Here is a 22,500-nt window from a genome sequence, read left to right on the forward strand (position 1 = left end):
ACGCGTTAATCTTGCGTTAACGCATCAATGAATTAACGCCGACAATTATTTTATCTCGCGTTAACGCAGGTTTTATTATTTATTTTATTATTGTAAAAGTGTGTTGCTCACAGGCTTTTATTTTGTAAAAGTCTGCTACTGATTGCTGCGGAACCGGAAAATAAAGTCATTCGCGGTTTAACAAACATGGAGAATCTCAACAAATGACGGCAGGTATGAAACGCCCTCGAGACACACGTCACACGGAAAATACACGAGCTGGATGAAAGGAGAGGACTGCAAAGCGACAGCTTCACAACGTGCTGCTGCTCTCTGGGGACGACTGGACATCGGGGACCAGACGTCCTCTTTCCCCGGACACGTCCTGCTTCTGAGACCTAAAGAATGCGTCCGGCAGGGATTCCAAAAACGTCGGGATTTTGCTTCGTCGGAAATTTGTGTTTCTCTGGGTTTTCATAAACTAGTATTTACCCCTTACAAGTTTTGGAAATGGTATCTCCCTTACGTTCCACCTTCTTGCGTGAGCTGACAGAATAGAGGACAGTCATTGGTCGACTGATCTCAGGGTTGCCAGATACACAATAATTATCCTCCAAATTCAACCATGTTGAGCCTTTGGTACGATACTTCACCATCTCCAACCTGGCAACACGGAGCACCTCGCGGCCTCCACTAGTTCATTGTTGTTTGTGTGATAAACTCCTCCCAGCGCCGCCGCTCCCATAGCGCACTACGCGCTGTGGGAGGGCACCACGTCCTGAGGGCTCCACAAAATAGGCAACTAAAAAATCCTCAGTTATAATAATTATAATGCCGATATTATTTCAGTCTAGAAATATTAGGCACCTTTCAGGCATGTATATCACAAAACAGGCAGAACAAGAGAGATGTTTAATCTCAGCCCCCAGACGAAGTGTCCTCTTTTTCACAAACTCAAATCTGGTCACCCTACTGGACATCACTCTGTAACCACAATGACCTCGGAGTGACTGCATTATATTGATGAGAAGTGGGCGCTGCATTCACACGCCCTGACTGATGAACACAGAGGAGAGACATTCTGCTGACACTTTACTGAAGTTGCACAGCAGTGGAATGTGTCAGATAAAGTCACCACACTGAGCAGATAGAGCACCAGAGATGATCTCTGCTGCCAGACGACTGCCTTTGATCATGACCCTGCTTCAGTCTCCAGCGCTCTGTCACAGTGTCTCTGCATCACTGCGTTGGACAATGTCCTGACAGATTTTATGGCACTTTAGTTCATATGGCAGAAGATTTAAAATAAGTGTCACGTTCTAGGAATTGACAAACTGCACTGAAAGTGTTTTCTGGTGTCTCTAACAGGGACAACACATGTTATGGCACTTTCATTCAAATGGCAGAACATTTAAATAGAAGTGCGCTATACACTACTTTTGAATTAATTATTGGATTTTGCGTATACAAATGCGATTAATCAGGGAAATCATGCGATTAATCGTTGCCCAGCCCTAATTAATATATGAATGTGTTTATATAGTGTATGTATATATATATATAATGGTGTGTTCTCTGTGCTCAGGCTCTGGTGGCCACCGACTCGGCCGGTCTGGGCTACATGGACCTGCTCCGCATGCTCACCGGCCCGGTTTACTCCCAGAGCGCCACGCTGCCCCACAAGCAGGCGTACTGCTCCATCGCCAAGTGTGTGGCGGCGCTGACCCGGGCCTGCCCCGACGAGGGCCCGGCCGTGGTGAGCCAGTTCATCCAGGTCAGGACTCTTCTTCTTCTTATCTTTTTTTGTTGTTGTCTTTTTAATTTGTAATTTTTAGTCATTTTATTTTTATTTTTGTTTATTTAAAAATATATATATATTTATTGATTTAGATTTAGATTTTCTTTCTCCTTTTTCCTAATTTTTTTTATTTTAGCTCCACACATCTTTCATGATGAATAACTGACCACTGTAATGCGTCTCGGAGCAGTTTAAATAAAGTTATTTGTTCCAGGACGTGAAGAACAGCCGCTCCACCGACTCCATCCGGCTGCTCGCCCTGCTCTCATTGGGCGAGGTCGGCCACCACGTGGACCTGAGCAGCCAACCGGAGCTCAAGACCGTCATCCTGGACGCCTTCTCGTCCTCCAGTGAAGAGGTGACGTCTACACAGGAAGTGCTCTTCAGACTTTCACATTAAAGGCTTGTGGATGATAAGCAGCGATGCTACACACACACACACACACACACACACACACACACACACACACAATCCAGTTTATGTTTCACTAATGGATGAATCATTGATTAATTTACTTAATTGCACCACAAATACAGGAATGTTTGGCCAAAGCAGTTATTCACCTCTCTCTCTCTCTCTCACCTCCCCCCTCTCTTCTCTCTCCCTCTCTCTCTCGCCTCCCCTCTCTCTCTCTCGCCTCCCCCCCCTCTCTCTCTCTCTCTCTCTCTCTCTCGCCCCCCCCCCCTCTTCTCTCTCTCAGGTGAAGTCGGCGGCCTCCTACGCGTTGGGCAGCATCGCGGTGGGGAACCTTCCGGAGTATCTGCCCTTCGTTCTGCAGGAGATCTCCTCCTCCAAGAGACAGTACCTGCTGCTGCACTCGCTCAAAGAGATCATCAGTAAGAGCAGTGTGTGTGTGTGTGTGTGTGTGTGTGTGTACTCTGGTTCTAAGCTGTGTGTGTGTGTGTGTGTGTAGGCTCGGCCTCGGTCTCCGGGCTGAAGCCCTACGTGGAGTCCGTCTGGACTCTCCTGCTCAAACACTGCGAGTGTCAGGAGGAAGGAACCCGGAACGTCGTCGCCGAGTGTCTCGGCAAGCTGACGCTGATCGACCCCGAAACCCTGCTGCCCCGCCTCAAAGGATACCTGCTGTCAGGTAATCAATACCCTGATCAATAACCAGTAAACCCTGCTGCCCCGCCTCAAAGGATACCTGCTGTCAGGTAATCAATACCCTGATCAATAACTAGTAAACCCTGCTGCCCCGCCTCAAAGGATACCTGCTGTCAGGTAATCAATACCCTGATCAATAACTAGTAAACCCTGCTGCCCCGCCTCAAAGGATACCTGCTGTCAGGTAATCAATACCCTGATCAATAACTAGTAAACCCTGCTGCCCCGCCTGCTGTCAGGTAATCAATACCCTGATCAATAACCAGTAAACCCTGCTGCCCCGCCTCAAAGGATACCTGCTGTCAGGTAATCAATACCCTGATCAATAACTAGTAAACCCTGCTGCCCCGCCTCAAAGGATACCTGCTGTCAGGTAATCAATACCCTGATCAATAACCAGTAAACCCTGCTGCCCCGCCTCAAAGGATACCTGCTGTCAGGTAATCAATACCCTGATCAATAACCAGTCGATGCTCCTAAAATGATGACCTCATCAATAAGTATTGGCTCATCTGTGTATTGATCGATCATTCAAGTCATTTTTATTTGTGGAAACTGACTGAAAAAGTAACCATTAGCCAATCGGAACGCTCCGCTAAGCCCCGCCCCTTTGGCTCCATCCAGCCAATCAAACGGCCTCATTCACGTGTGTGTGTGTGTGTGTGTGTGTGTGTGTGTGTGTGTGTGTGTGTGTGTGTGTGTGTGTGTGTGTGTGTGTGTGTGTGTGTGTGTGTGTGTGTGTGTGTGTGTGTGTGTGTGTGTGTGTGTGTGTGTGTGTGTGTGTGTGTGTGTGTGTGTGTGTGTGTGTGTGTGTGTGTGTGTGTGTGTGTGTAGGCTCGTCGTACGCCAGGAGCTCCGTGGTGACGGCCGTGAAGTTCACCATCTCTGACCAGCCGCAGCCCATCGACCCGCTGCTGAAGAACTGCATCGGTGAGGACCTGATCGACTTATTGATTACCACCTCTGGTTACACAGATCAATGAGATTGATTAGTGTTTTAATCTTTTGTTTCTCAGGCGACTTCCTGAAGACGCTGGAGGACCCGGACCTGAACGTGCGCCGCGTTGCCTTGGTAACGTTCAACTCGGCCGCCCACAACAAGCCCAGTCTGATCCGGGAGCTGCTGGACTCGGTGCTGCCGCAGCTCTACAACGAGACCAAGGTCCGCAAGGAGCTGATCCGGGAGGTGAGGACCACCAGCACCTGATCGGGGGGGGGGGGGGGGGCTGTATGGATCAGCTGGTGACCCTGTGTGTGTGTGCGTGCCTGTCTACAGGTGGAGATGGGGCCCTTCAAGCACACGGTGGACGACGGGCTGGACCTCAGGAAGGCTGCGTTCGAGTGCATGTACACACTGCTGGACAGCTGCCTGGACCGGCTGGACATCTTCACCTTCCTGAACCACGTGGAGGACGGCCTGAAGGACCACTACGACATCAAGGTACTACTGAGACCACTACGGCATCAAGACCACTACGGCATCAAGACCACTACGACATCAAGACCACTACGGCATCAAGACCACTACGGCATCAAGATACTACTGAGACCACTACGGCATCAAGGTACTACTGAGACCACTACGGCATCAATACCACTACGACATCAAGACCACTACGGCATCAAGACCACTACGACATCAAGACCACTACGGCATCAAGACCACTACGACATCAAGGTACTACTGAGGCCACTACGGCATCAAGACCACTATGGCATCAAGACCACTACGGCATCAAGACCACTACGACATCAAGGTACTACTGAGGCCACTACGGCATCAAGACCACTATGGCATCAAGACCACTACGACATCAAGACCACTATGGCATCAAGACCACTACGACATCAAGACCACTACGACATCAAGGTACTACTGAGGCCACTACGGCATCAAGACCACTACGGCATCAAGACCACTACGACATCAAGACCACTACGGCATCAAGACCACTACGACATCAAGGTACTACTGAGACCACTACGGCATCAAGACCACTACGACATCAAGGTACTACTGAGACCACTACGGCATCAAGACCACTACGGCATCAAGACCACTACGACATCAAGGTACTACTGAGACCACTACGGCATCAAGACCACTACGACATCAAGACCACTACGGCATCAAGACCACTACAACATCAAGACCACTACGGCATCAAGACCACTACGACATCAAGACCACTACGGCATCAAGACCACTACGACATCAAGACCACTACGGCATCAAGACCACTACGACATCAAGACCACTACGGCATCAAGACCACTACGACATCAAGACCACTACGGCATCAAGACCACTACGACATCAAGACCACTACGACATCAAGACCACTACGGCATCAAGACCACTACGACATCAAGGTACTACTGAGACCACTACGGCATCAAGACCACTACGGCATCAAGGTACTACTGAGACCACTACGGCATCAAGACCACTAGACATCAAGGTACTACTGAGACCACTTGTAGTACTGATACTGTATCCTATGATGGTCGGTAACACAGATCAAACTCTTGTAGTGCTGCTGATGTTGATGTTGTTGTTGTTGTGTCTCCAGATGCTGACGTTCCTGATGCTGGCCCGCCTGTCGTCTCTGTGTCCCAGTGCCGTCCTCCAGAGGCTGGACCGGCTGGTGGAGCCGCTCAGAGCCACCTGCACCACCAAGGTGCCCCGCCCCGTCTGTTGACTTGCATTGTGTTCTATTTCATCCTTCCTGACCGCCAGAGGCGGTGCTTAGCACTGGATATCTTCCGTCTTGCGCATCGCAGGTCGAGTATTAATAACGACAGTCACCCGTGACCTCGGATGACCCGCCCACCGGGTATAAGTTACGGTGTCATCCCGAGATCAGCTCTTTTTCATCTTCTCGCAAACGCAGGCATCAGCTAAGGCTGAAGTTTAACTGCAGCTCGTCGCGGGGAGCCTTGTGACCAAATGGTCGGAGTTGCGATCCGTCGCCCTCCAGAGGCTGCGACGAGCTCTCCTCCTCGGAGGAGGACGTTGCGTTTCTCTACGGCGGTCCGTCGAGGCGGACCGGAGAACGCACGAGTCTTTCTCGGTCTTCACCAGAGCGCCTTCACCGCGAAGCTTCAATCGGGTGAGATCGAATACAATTGTTGCCTATGACGGCATATCCCACAGGAGGAGCTCTCGTTCCTGCTAACTGTGTGCTAACGGGAGCACGTCCGCTCGGTGCTGCTACACCGGCGCGACCGGCTCTCTGTAGCGATTGAGATAGCGTGTGTGTTGACTTTGGTAGCATTGCCGCCGTGCATAGCTAGCAGAGTGTGTCCACTCAGGCTAACGGAGCCTACGCTAAATCCGACAGCTACCTCCTGTTCCACAGGACCTCGGCCCAAGTAGCGGAGCGCTCTCGCTCAGGCTACTGGTGGGCGATTACAGCGCTAACGAGAGCGCGTCCGCTCGTTGCGGCTGGATGCCACACTGCTACACTGCTACCGGCTTCCAGTGAGCAGAGCGTCCCGCTCAGGCTCACCGGGGGGACGCTAAGGAGGCTATAAGTCGATACTGATGCATACTGCACATGTACCTCCATGACATCGCCGCTGTTGCAGCTAGCAGAGCGTCTCCACTCAGGCTAACTGATGCCACGCTAATGCTGACAGACCAGAGGAGTGAGGTGTGTCCTCACTCTCTCACTAGACATGCTGGGTTCTGACCCGTGTTCACGGGATCAGCGTCTACAGTAGCGCAGAGCTCTCGCTCAGGCTGACTGGGAGGCACCCGTAAGTACAGTGGTCATACTAGTGGAGAGGGTCCTCGAAGAGACCTGCCCTCTCACTACGACTGTTTCCACAGGACCTGCTCCCCCGTAGCACAGGCTTTCGCCCAGGCTACTCGTGGGATGCTTGTAATTACAGCTACTGGACTAGTCAAGCGTGTCCTCACTTCCTCTCTCTAGAGAGGCTGTTCTCTAGACCGCTTTCTAAACTGTCTCCACGGAACCCGTTTCCACAGTAACAGAGTGCTCTCGCTTAAGTTTACTGATAGGACACCAGTAATCACAGCTACTGTACTGAAGAGGTGTCCTCGCTCTAGACGGACTGTCTCTGTCCTGCTCCACAGGACCTGGGCCACAGTAGCTGAGTGCTACTGTTGCGACCCCCAGCAGCCACAGCTACCGTACGAGTGAGGGCAGCGGTGGCTCTCCTCTCACTAGACGGGCTGTCTCTGTCCTGCTCTACAGGACCTGCGCCGGCTAGGAGCCGCAGGGTCTCCCCTAGCAGTTCAATCGGGCATGCTAGCTTATAGAGTAGGTCTGCTGACCGCAGAACTAGCTCAGATAAGTCGCCACCCTAGTCTTCAGGGGCATTCCCGGCCCTGCCACCTTTTCAGTCTCCCCTCCGGAGACTATCTGAGGGGTTACCATCTTACGACAGATCACCGAACCCCGGCGTCCATGCAGGACATGGCCAAATGTGGCCTTCGTCCCATGCCATCCATTGAGCTGACTATCACATCCATCGGTTTTTCCCCAAGGGGACTCCGAGGCCGGATGACCGGTGCCCTCGAGCCCAGTCGGTTCTCAGGTGACCATTTTACCGTGCTTACTACACGGCAACTCCCCCACCTATGTCATACTTGACTACAGCCTCAGTGATGCTTCGCTGCAGGCATTTGCACTTACGTCAAGAGAACCTGGGCGCCTAATGCTCTCCAGGGTTCAGACCAGCTGTTTGGCCGGCGCAGGCACCCTTGTCGGAGGCATGTAGGAACAACCTCCCTACTGTCCCAGTGAAATCAGGGGACCTGCTCTACAGGCGCAGCAGCGCACGGTGCAAGCCGGTTAGACCAGGCAGCAGTTATCTGGTCTTCGCAGGACCGTGTCCACACCCCGCAGACTCGGGGGCGCCACGTCTTGACTTTCTCATGCTGAGCCCAGCAGACATCCTTCGTGTGGTCTCCAGAGGAGATCGGCTCACGTCTGTCGACTTAAGGGAGGCCTTTTGTCAGGCTCCTAGAATGCTTCACAGACGGTTGCTCTGTTATGCTTTCCAAGGCCGTTATTCCCAGGCTTCTTCCATGTGGACTTCCCAAGGAGTTTCTACAAAGGGGCATTACTGCCGCCCTGCAATCACCAGGACGTGAGGAAACTGCCATCCTGGACGATCTGGCTATGTGCGCCATACCCATTTAGGGCCACACAGTGCATTACTTGCACTCTCTCACGCCGCCCGGTTGGGCCTTCGTGAACAAACAACTGTCTGAGCCGTTCTCAGAGCATAACCTTTATTGGTGTAGCTCTAGATGCAGCCACTAAGCGGGCCTGGCCGTCACTCAGACAGGTGGACAGCATCCTCTGCAGCCTTCCCCTCTCTGAGGGGGCAGATGGCTGTCTTTTATCCTCTTCTTGCCTATCGGGTCAATTGACAGCAGCATCAGCTGTCTTACACTCTTTCTCACGCTGCCCGGTTGGGCCTTCGTGAACATAAAGAGTTTTCTGAGCCATTCTCGGAGCATAACCTTCATTGGTATAGCTCTAGATGCAGCCACTAAGTGGACCTGCCCGTCACTCAAGCAGGTAGGTACTCTCTGAGGGGGCAGGCAGTGGTCTTTTATCCCTTTTTTCCTTGCCTATCGGGCAAATGCTTGGGCTGCTGTCGCGGCGCCCTTCGCATGGAGGGCCTAACAGCCTTCGCCAGGGGCCACAGGCACAAGATGGGGGTCACAGTGGTGCCCTCGGCTCTATCCCCGTAGAGGGTGAGAGCATACCCGTCAGAGGGTATCCCCAGGGAAGGGGTCCGCCCCACCGGGAGATCGCCAGCAGACTCCCGCCTCTCAAGGTGGGGCGCAGTCTGGCGGTACAGGACTTCCAGAGGACAGTCTATTCGCGACACTTGGGTCTGGAGCCACAGGCCATGCACCTAGCGCTCAAACAGTTCCTGCCATACTTGGGAGGGAATATGTACTTGTTGGGCGAGACATCGCCTCAACCACGTGTTGACTTGAACCTCCAGGGGCCTCTAGGGCTGCAGAGCTGCTACGGAGCTCCTGTGCCCTTCTGACTTTTCTTACTCCGGTAACCCTTCACCTGACCAATTGTCGGGCGAGGTATCGACCAGGAGAACGGAACCAGGGCGTTCCCCACATTTCCGCTGATCTTGCCAACTACTCAGGGTCTTCAACAGGGCCACCGAATTTTGCTGGTGGCCCCCTTGCGTCCAGCCAGGACTTGGTTCCCCTGGCTGCACAGACTTCGCTGTGAGACGCCACGGTGCCTCGCTGACATGCGGGACCCCTAGCACAGCTAGATGGTGGGACCTGCCATCCCGATCCCGGCCGTGCCCAACAAAGGGCTTGGCCGCAGGAGAGCAGAAGCAGCTGAACAGAATCAGTCCAAAGGACTATTCTAAACGCCAGAGTGCTATCCGTCTACAAGACATGTGCAGACCGAAGCCACTTCCCGACCGGCGGACGGAGGGACCCAGTACGGTGCCTCGTGCCTACGGTACTCACGCCTCCGTCATCCCTTCTAGTTAAGGGCATGTCTGCCTCTATCCTGAGGGCCTACATAGCTGCCATTTCATGTCAGCATGCTAAAGCCGACAATGATGCGGAACATCCACAAGCTGGTGTCCCTCTTCATAAGGAGGGCCTCAGTGACTATCCCCTGAGCCCCGAGGGCTCCTCCAGGGGACTCGCCCGTGGTACTGGACACCCTATGCTCGCCTCCCTTCGAACCCTTGGCAGAGGCAGAGCTGTGGTTGCTGTCGGCAAAGACCTTTCATCCTTGCCATAACTGCGGCAGAGCAAGTAGGCAAGCTACACGCCCTGTCGGTCAATGAGCCTTGTCTGAGGGGAACTCAGAGGGCTCGGGTGTCACACTGCGGCCTAAAGCAGTGGCTTCCCCCAAAGGTGCTGGCACGCTCGGGTCTCAACCAGCCTGTCCAGCCTGCACAGCTTGACCACCATAACTAGTCAGTTAGGGTGGATCTAAGAAGGGCTATGCCACTGCAGAACAGTGCCTGTTCCACTAGATAGTGGAGGCCATTGCCTGGGCATAGGTGGTGAACGTCCGTGCTCTGCCAGCCAGAGCAGGGTGTTCTACCAACAGCGTTCCCACATCACGGGCGACCCTGAGAGGTATGCCCGTAGGGAATATAGGTGCATATGTATGCAACAGCCTCAGGGGCATCGTTGCGCACATTCACCAGAGACTACAGAGTGAACGGGAACACCCTCCATGCATTGCAGGTGGTCCAAATCCTCTGCTTGAGTCATATGAGGTAGTTTCCTTGGGATTCCTCGTGACTCTGTTGGTATAAGTCATCCAGTGCTAAGCACCGCCTCTGGCGGTCAGGAAGGATGAAATAGAACGCAAGTTACGTATGTAACTATGGTTCTATGAATCCTGGATGACCGCCAGAGTTCTTAGTCACTCGGAATCTCGTGAGTTCGCGAGAAGATTCCGTAGAACTGATCTCGGGATGACACTGGAATTTACACCCGGTGGGCGGGTCATCCGAGGTCACGGGTGACTTTGTCGTTATTAATACTCGACCTGCTATGCGCAAGACGGAAGATATCCAGTGCTAAGCACCGCCTCTGGCGGTCATCCAGGATTCATAGAACCATAGTTACACACGTAACTTGCGTCTCATTTGTTTCCTAAGATTTTTTATTTTATCAAAAAATTTAAAACAATTATTTTAATGTATATACAGTTCTTTTTTGTAGCTATCTTTTTTTAATTTGTGTTATTATTATTTATTTGTATATATATATAATTGCATATTTTTTATTTGATCTATCTATTGAGATTTCTTATATATATATATACATATACATATTTGTTTTCTCTCTTTTTTAATTTTTTTATTTCGTCTATCTTTTTTTCAAAAAAGTACATCTATAAATACAGATTTTGTATTTTATTCATCAAATTTTTATTTTTTATTTACAGATGTATTATTTTTTCAATCTTTTTTTCAATTTTTTGATAATTATATACAAATTTTTTTTTTAAATCTATTTTTATTATTTTTATACAGATATTTTATTTCATCCATCTTTTTAAAAAATCTTTTTTTGTGTTTATTTTTATCAGATAAAATAAAAATCACCACGAGCTGAACTCATTCAGTAAATTATTCATTAACAGTAAATAGAGTATATGTGTTTTGTAATGGAAGTATAAATACTCAAAGTACCTCATAAAGTACCTCCTCATGTCTCCAGGTGAAGGCGAACTCCGTGAAGCAGGAGTTCGAGAAGCAGGACGAGCTGAAGCGCTCAGCGATGCGCGCCGTCGTGGCGCTGCTCACGATCCCTGAGGCCGAGAAGTCGCCGCTGATGTCGGAGTTCCAGTCGCAGATCTCGTCCAATCAGGAGCTGGCGGCCATCTTTGACTCCATCCAGAGGGACACCAGCTCCGCCAACATGGAGTCCATGGACACCAGCTAAGAGACAGATGGACAAACACATTACCCATGATGCAACACGGCACCCCCACCCCCCCTGCTGCTGGAGCGCTAACCCTGCAGCATGTTTCCATGACAACAGGACACACACACACACGTAGTGACACACCCTCTCCTAGCGAGCGATCGTCCCATGATGCATTGCACTGACATCAGCTGTTGGAGAGAGAAGGAGGCAGACTGACGTTCGGACAAAGAACAAAAACTACAAAAAAATCCAGAAAAAATAAGTTCCATATGAAGCTTGGAAGCTCCTCCCACTTCCCGTTTGTTTTTACTCGTGAGGCCGTCTGATTGGCTGATCTCCGTATTCATCATCATCATTCTTTTTTTTCTTTTCTTTTTTTTCTCTTTCTTTTTGTTATTCCTGAAAGTTCCACGGGTACTGTGCTGTGACCTGATTGGCCGCTGAGTGACTGACAGTTGGCGTGTTATCAAAACTGACCAATGGGGAATCTGCCTTTTTATTGCCTGAGGCTGTGGTGACCAATGGGAGACGGGCTCGCTCGGTTTGGTTAGTTTTTTTGCGAGATGTCGGCTTAAGTGGGGTCGGGGGGGGGGGGGTTACTGTTTGTGGACCAATCGGCTTTCTTTGTGTCCCCTGATTCAATAGCCCCGCCCTCTTGAAGGGAAGAGGAGAGATTATTGGATCAGGTCCAACCGGGTCGGACCGAACCAGATCGGACCGGATCAAAGTGTGTGTGTGTGTGTGTGTGTGTGTGTGTGTGTGTGTGTGTGTACTCCGATCCCTCTGTTCAGTCCGGTCCCTGCGGTCCTGGTCTGGTTTGGATCCGGTGGATCCGGTCCGGTTCTTGTTGTTTATCGCCCAAGAAGAATAAAAAGAAAAGGTCCGTTTCTGCCTTCATACTTCCTTCTGTCTCTTCTTCTTTTGTCGAAGCTCAAAATGAACGGCGGAATAGTTTGAATATAAGACGTAAACAAACAAACAAACTTCTGCTTGGACATCAAAGTAATACAAAGCTGTTGTACTTGTACATCGATGAGCACTCTAGAAACAGGAAGTGATACTTGTTGATTATTTTTATGTAAACAAGTTGTTGTCCACATAATAATTCACTAACTTTTTATTCTGTGTCTTAGTACATACTCGGTACTAATAGTGTAGAAAAATGACCCCATTAGTATTATATTATTTATATTTTTGGTTAATTATTAATTCTAATGCTTTAACATTTTACTGTTTACTCTAAAGTGATTTTAAATGATGAAGAAATGTCCTGAATAAAGTTTATAATTGTGTGTATATATAAATACTTGTAATATATATTATAACTAATTAATAAATGTAGTAAAGTATATAGTGGGACTACCAAATCGATGATGTACTTTACAATACTGGAGTAAATGTACATCAAACAGAAACTTGTAAATACTACGAACCAGTTTTTGTTTGCAGTACCTGAAGTCTCCAGTCGAGCCAGCAGGGGGCGCCAGATCACAGTCCTTAATTAAAACAACCCACTTCCTGTCCAGCCGGCTGAGCTCTGCTCTGATTGGCTGCTCCAGCGAGCCAGAAGCTCGTTAGTAACGCTCGTTCATCTCGGTCTCCTAGCAACAGGCTGTCGTTAACTTGTTTCCTCTTTGAGGTTCAATAATAAATACATATTACATTCATAATATGTATTTACATTTTATTTATTCAGAATATATATTTATATAAATGTATTATTTACATTTATGTATATAAATGTAAATAATTATAATATGAATTTAAATATATTTATTATAATACATTTCCCTTTTACATTACATGTCATTTGGCTGACGCTTTTATCCAAAGCGACTTACAGTCCTGTTACATTCATTCACTGTAGACGCAGCTACAGGGAGCAACTCAGGGTTAAGTGTCTTGCTCAAGGACACATCGACTAGGGTGGGGATTGAACCTCCAACCCCCTGATTGAAAGACGGACCTGCTACCCACTCACCCATAGTCGCTCCTTTAGTGTCTTCATTCTGAAACCTTTCCTTGATTATTAATATTATTCTCAGGTCATATTTCTGAGCGACGAGTTCGATTTTCATTTAGAAAATTGGGATCATGTATTTGTTTTATTTGTTTCATTTTCCTTTTTTTTTTTTTACTATAACAAATAATTCCTCACATGCTTTTATTCTGAAACACTAAGGCCTTTATTTTGAAAAGATGTTGTTTCGTCGACCTCTGAACAAAAACAGAATCTGGAGAGAATTCTTTTATTTAATGGATTAAACTAATTACAAACATTTTACTGATCAATCAATACTTGTACTTCTAGTACTGAGAGTACTTCTTGCTGCAGTACTTCAGACTCTCACTTGTAGTAATTTGTACTTTTACTTCAACGCAGTGAAGAAGGGGAAGCGTTGGGGGGGGCTCGACTACTTCCTGTGTGTGTGTGTGTGTGTGTGTGTGTGTGTGTGTGTGTGTGTGTGTGTGTGTGTGTGTGTGTGTGTGTGTGTGTGTGTGTGTGTGTGTGTGTGTGTGTGTGTGTGTGTGTGTGTGTGTGTGTGTGTGTGTGTAAGAGAGGCTTGTTCTTTTCAACACGCTCCAACACGCTCAGTTGCTCGCTGACACTACAGTAACGCACAAACACACACACACTCTTTGTAGTTTTAATGTGTGGGTTTTCTTTGGTGACCTCTGGAGTTTGACCTCCAGAGGGAGTCATATGTCACATGATCATTCTGACACGATGAGACATTTATATTCGGTTTGTTTTAAGAAGTATTCTATGATAGTTTTAGTAAACGTACTAATACAACACTGGAAATACTCAGTATTCTCAACTTAGTGCATCAAAGTACTTTAAGTCAAAGTAAAATATTCATATAAGTGACGTAGAGTATAAAGTACTACATGTACTTCTGAGATAGTCAAAAGGTACCACGACATGGTAATTGGGAAGTTTAATTCGTACTTTAGTCAAAGAACACATTTTATTTCCTGCCTTAGTTGTAAATGTACTTTGAGTACTTCAGTATAAAGTATAATAGTATAAACACAGTTAACACAAAGTACTTCTACTCCTCAGGAAGCAGCTGAGACGTCACCAGAAAAAACGGAGACAATAGGTGACGAAGTTAGAGCGAAACCGGATGTAACGTGGGCTGCCTTCAGAATAAAAGCGGTACCATTTCTTAAATTGGTGCGACTTGGAAACATCAGTAAGTCTTTCATTTTGAATATTCACAGAAAATATGTTATTAGTTTCATATAATAAATGTTCAATTCATGTCGTTATAAGTATACTTATACTCTGGCTTTATATTTATATTATTTGAAGGTCACTTTATTTTGAAAATTGAGACGTGATGTTTTTAATTTGTATTAATTTATGATTTCAACACATTTCTTAACGTGTTACCACCAAAGTTATTGATTCACGACTAATTTACTTTTTGTTCTTTTGCTTTGTACTCAATATAAAAATACAAACTTTATTCTGAAAATCTGAGGCGTGTGTTCTGCTGTCTATTGCGAGTTAATTTAGCAATAATTAGGGTCCTCGTCGACTTCGTTGTAGAAGAACCTATTGATTTTCATTATTGTAACTTTCTTCACCTCAAGTATTTTCATACCAGTAAACGTATTTATCTTTCTACTCTTAGGAAGACTGATATATTATATATATAAACTATATATTATATATTTATAAACATAATACAAACATTGGTGGGGGTTAATATATTTGTAAAGATGTTCTAGTTTTATTTTTGAATTATTTTCTTCTTTTATTGTGAAACTATTCACCGGCAGCGACGTGGTTCACGATGTCAAACTTGACTTCAGTGCGCAGCGGCGGCAAGAGGGAGCGGCTCTGGTAGAGCGGCATAGAGAGAGAGCGAGAGCGAGAGAGAGCGAGAGCGAGAGAGAGCAGCGGAGCGGACGGCTGCATGTGAGTACCCGCTTCTTTTCGCTCTTTTTCTCTCTCTTCCTCCCTTTTCTAGTCTTCCCTCCCTCCATCACGCAGCTTAACCCGGGGCGGACCGGGTCGTGACAGGGTGTGTGTGGGGGGGCTGGGCTGGGTCGGGTTTGCGGAAGCGCCCGGCGGACAGACAGGCGGACAGACAGGCAGACAGACAGGCAGACAGACAGGCAGACAGACAGGCAGACAGGCAGACAGGCGGACAGACAGGCAGACAGACAGACAGACAGGCAGACAGACAGACAGGCGGACAGACAGACAGGCAGACAGACAGACGGACAGGCAGGCAGACAGACAGGAGCCCGGTAATGAAGACACGGTCGTCGTTACTGACGGGCGGACACAACATGGCGCCGCGCAGAGCCGCCGGGGCCAGTTTCCCTGTTCCTTCGTCTCCGGGCTTCCTCCGGCGGGGCGGCGGGGCCTGGCGCCGGGTCCGGCCGAGCAGGGAGCGTTCTGAGGCGGCCTCGGAGCTGCGGAACTCCCGCTGTCCCGCTGGAGGAAAGAAAATGAGAAAGAGAGGAAGTAACTTATTGCAGACTGAGGAGTTTGGAGGAACCGGTCTGTCTGTCTGCCTGTCTGTCTCACTAGTGTGTAGAGAAGGCTGGGTTTTATTCTGTCAGACACGCACGCACACACACGCACGCGCGCTATTGACAGCCCCACCTAGTTGTCCATCTTTCTCTTCCACCAACTTTACTTCAGCGGATTAATATCACGCTGCATTCACGGCCCGTTGGAGAAAGCAGAACTGCACGCTCGGTGCACAAATACCAAAAAAGGTGTTAAATAGAACATCAGAGGAGACATAGAGGAGACATAGAGGAGACATAGAGGAGACAGAGAGGAGACACTAAGGAGACATAGAGGAGACATAGGAGACACTGAGGAGAGACATAGGAGACACTGAGGAGACTAAGGAGACACAGAGGAGACACTAAGGAGACACAGAGGAGACAGGAGACAGAGGAGACATAGAGGAGACTAAGGAGACACAGAGGAGACATAGAGGAGACACAGAGGAGACATAGGAGACATAGAGGAGACACTAAGGAGACACAGAGGAGACACTAAGGAGACATAGGAGACACAGAGGAGACACTGAGGAGACATAGAGGAGACATAGGAGACACAGAGGAGACATAGGAGACACTGAGAAGACACTAAGGAGACATAGGAGACACAGAGGAGACATAGAGGAGACACTAAGGAGACATAGGAGACACAGAGGAGACATAGAGGAGACACTAAGGAGACACAGAGGAGACATAGGAGACACAGAGGAGACATAGAGGAGACACTAAGGAGACATAGGAGACACAGAGGAGACATAGAGGAGACACTGAGGAGACATAGAGGAGACAGAGGAGACACAGAGGAGACATAGGAGACACTGAGGAGACACAGAGGAGACACTAAGGAGACACAGTGGAGACACAGAGGAGACAGGAGACACAGAGGAGACACAGGAGACACAGAGGAGACACTGAGGAGACACAGAGGAGACATAGAGGAGACACTAAGGAGACACAGAGGAGACATAGGAGACACAGAGGAGACAGAGAGGAGACATAGAGGAGACACTAAGGAGACATAGAGGAGACACAGAGGAGACACTAAGGAGACACAGAGGAGACACAGGAGACATAGAGGAGACACAGGAGACAGAGGAGACACAGAGGAGACACTGAGGAGACATAGAGGAGACACTAAGGAGACACAGAGGAGACATAGAGGAGACTGAGGAGACATAGGAGACACAGAGGAGACACTGAGGAGACATAGAGGAGACTAAGGAGACATAGAGGAGACACTAAGGAGACTAAGGAGACACAGAGGAGACATAGAGGAGACAGAGGAGACACTGAGAAGACACTAAGGAGACATAGGAGACACAGAGGAGACAGAGGAGACATAGGAGACACTGAGGAGACTAAGGAGACACAGAGGAGACAGAGGAGACTAAGGAGACACAGAGGAGACATAGAGGAGACACTAAGGAGACACAGAGGAGACTAAGGAGACACTGAGGAGACAGAGGAGACACTTAGGAGACACTAAGGAGACACAGGAGACACAGAGGATACACTGAGGATACACTGAGGAGACATAGAGGAGACATAGAGGCGACACTGAGGAGACACTGAGGAGACACTGAGAAGACACTAAGGAGACAGAGGAGACAGAGGAGACAGAGGAGACTAAGGAGACAGAGGAGACACAGAGGAGACATAGAGGAGACATAGGAGACATAGAGGAGACACTAAGGAGACAGAGGAGACACTGAGGAGACACTGAGGAGACATAGGAGACACAGAGGAGACAGGAGACAGAGGAGACACTGAGGAGACATAGGAGAGACAGGAGACACTGAGGAGACACTGAGGAGACATAGAGGAGACATAGAGGAGACACTGAGGAGAGACATAGGAGACACAGAGGAGAGACATAGACACAGAGGAGACACAGAGGAGACTAAGGAGACACAGAGGAGACACAGAGGAGACATAGGAGACACTGAGGAGACACAGAGGAGACATAGGAGACACAGAGGAGACAGGAGACACTGAGAAGACACTAAGGAGACATAGGAGACACAGAGGAGACATAGGAGACACAGAGGAGACACAGAGGAGACTAAGGAGACACTGAGGAGACACTGAGGAGACACTTAGGAGACATAGAGGAGACACTAAGGAGACACAGAGGAGACATAGAGGAGACACTGAGGAGACACTGAGGAGACACAGAGGAGACACTGAGGAGACACAGAGGAGACACTGAGGAGACATAGAGGAGACAGGAGACACTGAGGAGACATAGAGGAGACACAGAGGAGACAGGAGACAGAGGAGACACTGAGGAGACATAGAGGAGACTAAGGAGACACTAAGGAGACTAAGGAGACACAGAGGAGACACAGAGGAGACATAGAGGAGACACTGAGGAGACACAGAGGAGACATAGAGGAGACACAGAGGAGACTGAGAAGACACTAAGGAGACATAGGAGACACAGAGGAGACATAGGAGACATAGGAGACACTGAGGAGACACTTAGGAGACACTTAGGAGACACTGAGGAGACACTAAGGAGACACAGAGGAGACACAGAGGAGACACTGAGGAGACACAGAGGAGACACAGAGGAGACATAGAGGCGACACTGAGGAGACATAGAGGAGACATAGAGGAGACACAGAGGAGACTGAGGAGACATAGAGGAGACACTGAGGAGATATAGAGGAGACAGAGAGGAGACACAGAGGAGACACAGAGGAGACAGAGGAGACACTGAGGAGACACTGAGGAGACATAGAGGAGACACTGAGGAGACACTGAGGAGACTGAGGAGACACTGAGGAGACATAGAGGAGACACTGAGGAGACACTGAGGAGACACAGAGGAGACATAGAGGAGACACAGAGGAGACTGAGGAGACACTGAGGAGACACTGAGGAGACACAGAGGAGACATAGAGGAGACACAGAGGAGACACAGAGGAGACATAGAGGCGACACTGAGGAGACATAGAGGAGACACAGAGGAGACACAGAGGAGACTGAGGAGACACTGAGGAGACATAGAGGAGACACTGAGGAGACACTGAGGAGACATAGAGGAGACACAGAGGAGACACAGAGGAGACACAGAGGAGACAGGTGAAGGAGTCAAACCACTTTCTCGTCTCCTGCTTCCTGGGAGTCCCTGAACTCGTCGGGACTTGTTTGTGAAGTGAAGACGGAGTGAAGCGGTTCCTCCAGACCGCCAGGCTCCGTGATGCCTTCACTGGCACCTGGACATCTCAAACTCCACCTCCGTGATGCCTTCACTGGCACCTGGACATCTCAAACTCCACCTCCGTGATGCCTTCACTGGCACCTGGACATCTCAAACTCCACCTCCGTGATGCCTTCACTGGCACCTGGACATCTCAGACTCCACGGCTTCAGGGTTCTCGTCTAGTTCTGCAACAATAAATCTTTATGATATAAATACTTTAATATTTGTCTATTCTAAACGGAGCCAAGATGGCGCCCGTTGACCTTTGACCTCCTGTTGTCGCTCTTTTCACTCAGAACAGGAAGTGAAAGTAGTTGAGACACCATCGGCATTCTGGGTAAAATAACAAATGGCAATTCAAGAGAGAAATGCTAAATGATAATGTTTGGTCCACACACGTCATCACCATGGTAACCTTGGCACCCTCATTAACAGATGAGCTCAAAGTGTGTGTGTGTGTGTGTGTGTGTGTGTGTGTGTGTGTGTGTGTGTGTGTGTGTGTGTGTGTGTGTGTGTGTGTGTGTGTGTGTGTGTGTGTGTGTGTGTGTGTGTGTGTGTGTGTGTGTGTGTGTGTGTGTGTGTGTGTGTGTGTGTGTGTGTGTGTGTGTGTGTGTGTGTGTGTGTGTGTGTCCTCAGTCTTGTTGCTGCAATGACAAGCACACAGCGAGTGGTATGCACACACACACACATATATGAGGGCGCGTAGCAACCGTAACCAGGAAGGATTCCACAGCTGTGACATCACCACCACACACCCTGATGCATGCTGGGTAGTTGTGACCTCCCTGTGTGTGTGTGTGTGTTTTATGACATCGAGTATTTTTGGTTTATCATTACATTCCTTAAAATCTTTGATTAAAGATAAAAGTTCCTTATTTCATTGAATATTTTACATTTAAGTAATCTCTCTCTCTCCCTCTCTCCCCCCCCTCTATCTCTCCCCTCCCCTCTATCTCTCCCCTCCCTCTCTCTCTCCCCCTCTCTCTCTCCCCTCCTCTCTCTCCCCCTCTCTCTCCCCTCTCTCTCCCCTCTCTCTCCCCCCCCTCTCGCTCCCTCTCTCCCCCTCCTCTCCCCTCCCTCTCTCCCCCCTCCCTCTCTCTCCCCTCCCTCTCCCCCTCTCTCTCTCTCCCTCTCTCTCCCCCTCTCTCCCTCTCTCTCCCCTCCTCTCTCTCCTCCTCTCTCACATCCTCTCTCTCCCCTCCTCTCTCCCCTCCTCTCTCTCCTCTCTCTCCCCTCTCTTCTCTCTCCTCTCTCTCTCTCCTCTCTCTCTCTCCTCTCTCCTCTCTCTCCTTTCTCTCTCTCTCCCCCCTCTCTCTCCCTCTCCCTCGCTCTCCCCCTCTCTCCTCCTCCATGCTCCTCTCTCTCTCCCCTCCTCTCTCTCCCCCTCGCTCTCCTCTCCTCCTCCTCTCTCTCCCCTCTCCTCTCTCTCCCCTCCTGTCTCCTCTCCCCTCTCCTCTCCTCTCTCCCCTCCCCCTCCTCTCCCTCCTCTCTCCCTCCTCTCTCTCTCCTCTCTCTCTCTCCCCTCCTCTCTCTCCCCTCCTCCCTCTCTCCCCTCCTCTCTCCCTCTCTCTCCCCTCCTCTCTCTCTCCTCTCTCTCCCCCCTCCTCTCCTCTCTCCTCCCTCTCTCCCTCCTCTCTCTCTCCCCCTCTCTCTCCCCCTCCCCTCCTCTCTCTCTCCCTCTCTCTCTCCCCCCTCTCTCCCCTCTCCCCCCCCTTCTCTCCCCTCTCCTCCTCTCCTCTCTCTCTCCTCCCTCTCCCCTCCTCTCCTCTCTCTCCTCCCTCTCCCCTCCTCTCTCTCCCCTCTCTCTCCCCTCCTCTCTCTCCCCTCTCCTCTCCTCTCTCTCCCCCTCTCTCTCCCCCCTCTCTCCCTCCTCTCTCTCTCCCCCCTCTCTCTCCCCCTCCTCTCTCCCCCCTCCCTCTTCCCTGTCTCTCTCCCCCCTCTCTCTCCCCCCCCCTCCCTCTCTCCCCTCTCTCTCTCCCCTCTCTCTCTCCCTTCTCTCTCTCCCCCTCTCTCTCTCTCCCCCTCCTCTCTCTCTCCCCTCTCTCTCCCCTCTCTCTCTCCCCCTCCTTTCTCTCTCTCTCCCCTCTCTCTCTCTCTCCCCTCCTCTCTCTCTCCCCCTCTCTCTCTCTCCTCCTCTCTCTCTCCCCTCGCTCTCCTCTCTCCCCTCCTCTCTCCTCCCCCTCTCTCTCCTCCCTCTCTCTCTCTCCTCTCTCCCCCTCTCTCTCTCTCCCTCTCTCTCCCCTCTCTCTCTCCCCCCCTCTCTCTCCCTCCCCCTCTCTCTCTCCCCTCTCTCCCTCTCTCCCCTCCTCCCTCTCCCCTCCTCCCTCTCTCCCTCCTCTCTCCCCCTCTCTCTCCCCCCCTCCCTCTCTCCTCTCTCTCTCCTCCTCTCTCTCCCCTCTCCTCCCTCTCTCTCCTCCTCTCTCCCTCCTCTCTCTCTCCTCTCTCCCTCTCTCTCTCCCCCTCCTCTCTTCTCTCCTCTCTCTCTCCCCTCGCTCTCCCCGCTCTCTCCCCTCCTCTCTCTCTCCCCTCTCTCTCTCCCTCTCTCTCTCCCTCCTCTATCTTCCTCTCTCTCTCTCCCCTCCCCCTCTCCCTCCCTCTCTCTCCCCCCTCTCTCTCTCCCCCCCACCCCAGCAGACAGACAGTCAGGATGCGTGAATACAAGCTGGTGGTTTTAGGGTCAGGAGGAGTTGGGAAGTCAGCGCTGGTGAGATGAACAGAATCATCACACACACACACATATACACACACACACATATACACACACACACACACACATACACATATACACACACACATACATACCTTCTACTCCCCACGTGAGTTCGCTTCATTCATCCTGGCCGGAGTTTACATGCCGCCGCAGGGTAACGTGCAAGAGGCACAGCGGACCCTCGCTGAACAGATACGGTGTGTGGAGCGGACCTTCCCGGACTCTTTAGTTATTGTACTCGATTTTAACAAAGGAAACCTCAGCCACGAACTCCTAAATATAGACAGTTAATTAAATGCCCTACTAGAGAAGAGCATTCTGGACCACTGCTACACAACAATCAGCAGGGCCTATCACGCCGTCCCTCGAGCTGCACTGGGAAACTCTGACCACGTCATGGTTCATCTGATTCCCTCATACAGGCAGAGACTAAAGCTCTGCAAACCTGTGGTGAGGAAGTTCAAGAAGTGGACCAGTGAGGCTCTGGAGGATCTGGGCGTGCTTGGACTGTACTGACTGGGATGTCTTCAGGACTGCTACCAACAGCCTGGATGAGTACACAGAGGCTGTAACTTCCTACATCAGCTTCTGTGAGGACAGCTGTATTCCATCCAGCTCCAGGGTGAGTTATAACAACGACAAACCCTGGTTCACAGCGAGCTCAGGAAGCTAAGACTGCAGAAGGACCAGGCATTCAGGAGTGGGACAAGGACCTGTACACAGAGTCCAAATACAG

At 49.9% G+C, this 22,500-nt stretch overlaps 2 protein-coding genes across 4 annotated transcripts in view; both read left to right on the forward strand.

The window, feature by feature from the left end:
- The window catches only part of cand1 (cullin-associated and neddylation-dissociated 1), a 46,550-nt gene extending 34,337 nt beyond the window's left edge, over positions 1 to 12,213 (forward strand). For both annotated transcript variants that reach the window (XM_056424589.1, XM_056424588.1), the window contains exons 18-26: positions 1,565 to 1,753; positions 1,992 to 2,135; positions 2,479 to 2,614; positions 2,692 to 2,868; positions 3,720 to 3,815; positions 3,902 to 4,071; positions 4,162 to 4,326; positions 5,459 to 5,566; positions 11,101 to 12,213. In XM_056424589.1, coding sequence (XP_056280564.1) covers positions 1,565 to 1,753; positions 1,992 to 2,135; positions 2,479 to 2,614; positions 2,692 to 2,868; positions 3,720 to 3,815; positions 3,902 to 4,071; positions 4,162 to 4,326; positions 5,459 to 5,566; positions 11,101 to 11,325 — 1,410 coding nt within the window. In that variant the 3' untranslated portion in view covers positions 11,326 to 12,213. The remainder of the gene's footprint in view (positions 1 to 1,564; positions 1,754 to 1,991; positions 2,136 to 2,478; positions 2,615 to 2,691; positions 2,869 to 3,719; positions 3,816 to 3,901; positions 4,072 to 4,161; positions 4,327 to 5,458; positions 5,567 to 11,100) is intronic.
- Positions 12,214 to 15,173: 2,960 nt separating this feature from the next.
- Positions 15,174 to 22,500, forward strand: part of LOC130200387 (ras-related protein Rap-1b-like) — a 15,865-nt gene continuing 8,538 nt past the window's right edge. The window contains exons 1-2 of one of the 2 annotated variants that reach the window (XM_056424643.1): positions 15,174 to 15,241; positions 21,686 to 21,758. In XM_056424643.1, the coding sequence (XP_056280618.1) occupies positions 21,702 to 21,758 (57 nt within the window). In that variant the 5' untranslated portion in view covers positions 15,174 to 15,241; positions 21,686 to 21,701. The remainder of the gene's footprint in view (positions 15,242 to 21,685; positions 21,759 to 22,500) is intronic. The other variant, XM_056424644.1, reaches the window with a different exon arrangement.

Source organism: Pseudoliparis swirei, chromosome 10 (assembly GCF_029220125.1).
Source record: "Pseudoliparis swirei isolate HS2019 ecotype Mariana Trench chromosome 10, NWPU_hadal_v1, whole genome shotgun sequence".
Taxonomy (NCBI): domain Eukaryota; kingdom Metazoa; phylum Chordata; class Actinopteri; order Perciformes; family Liparidae; genus Pseudoliparis; species Pseudoliparis swirei.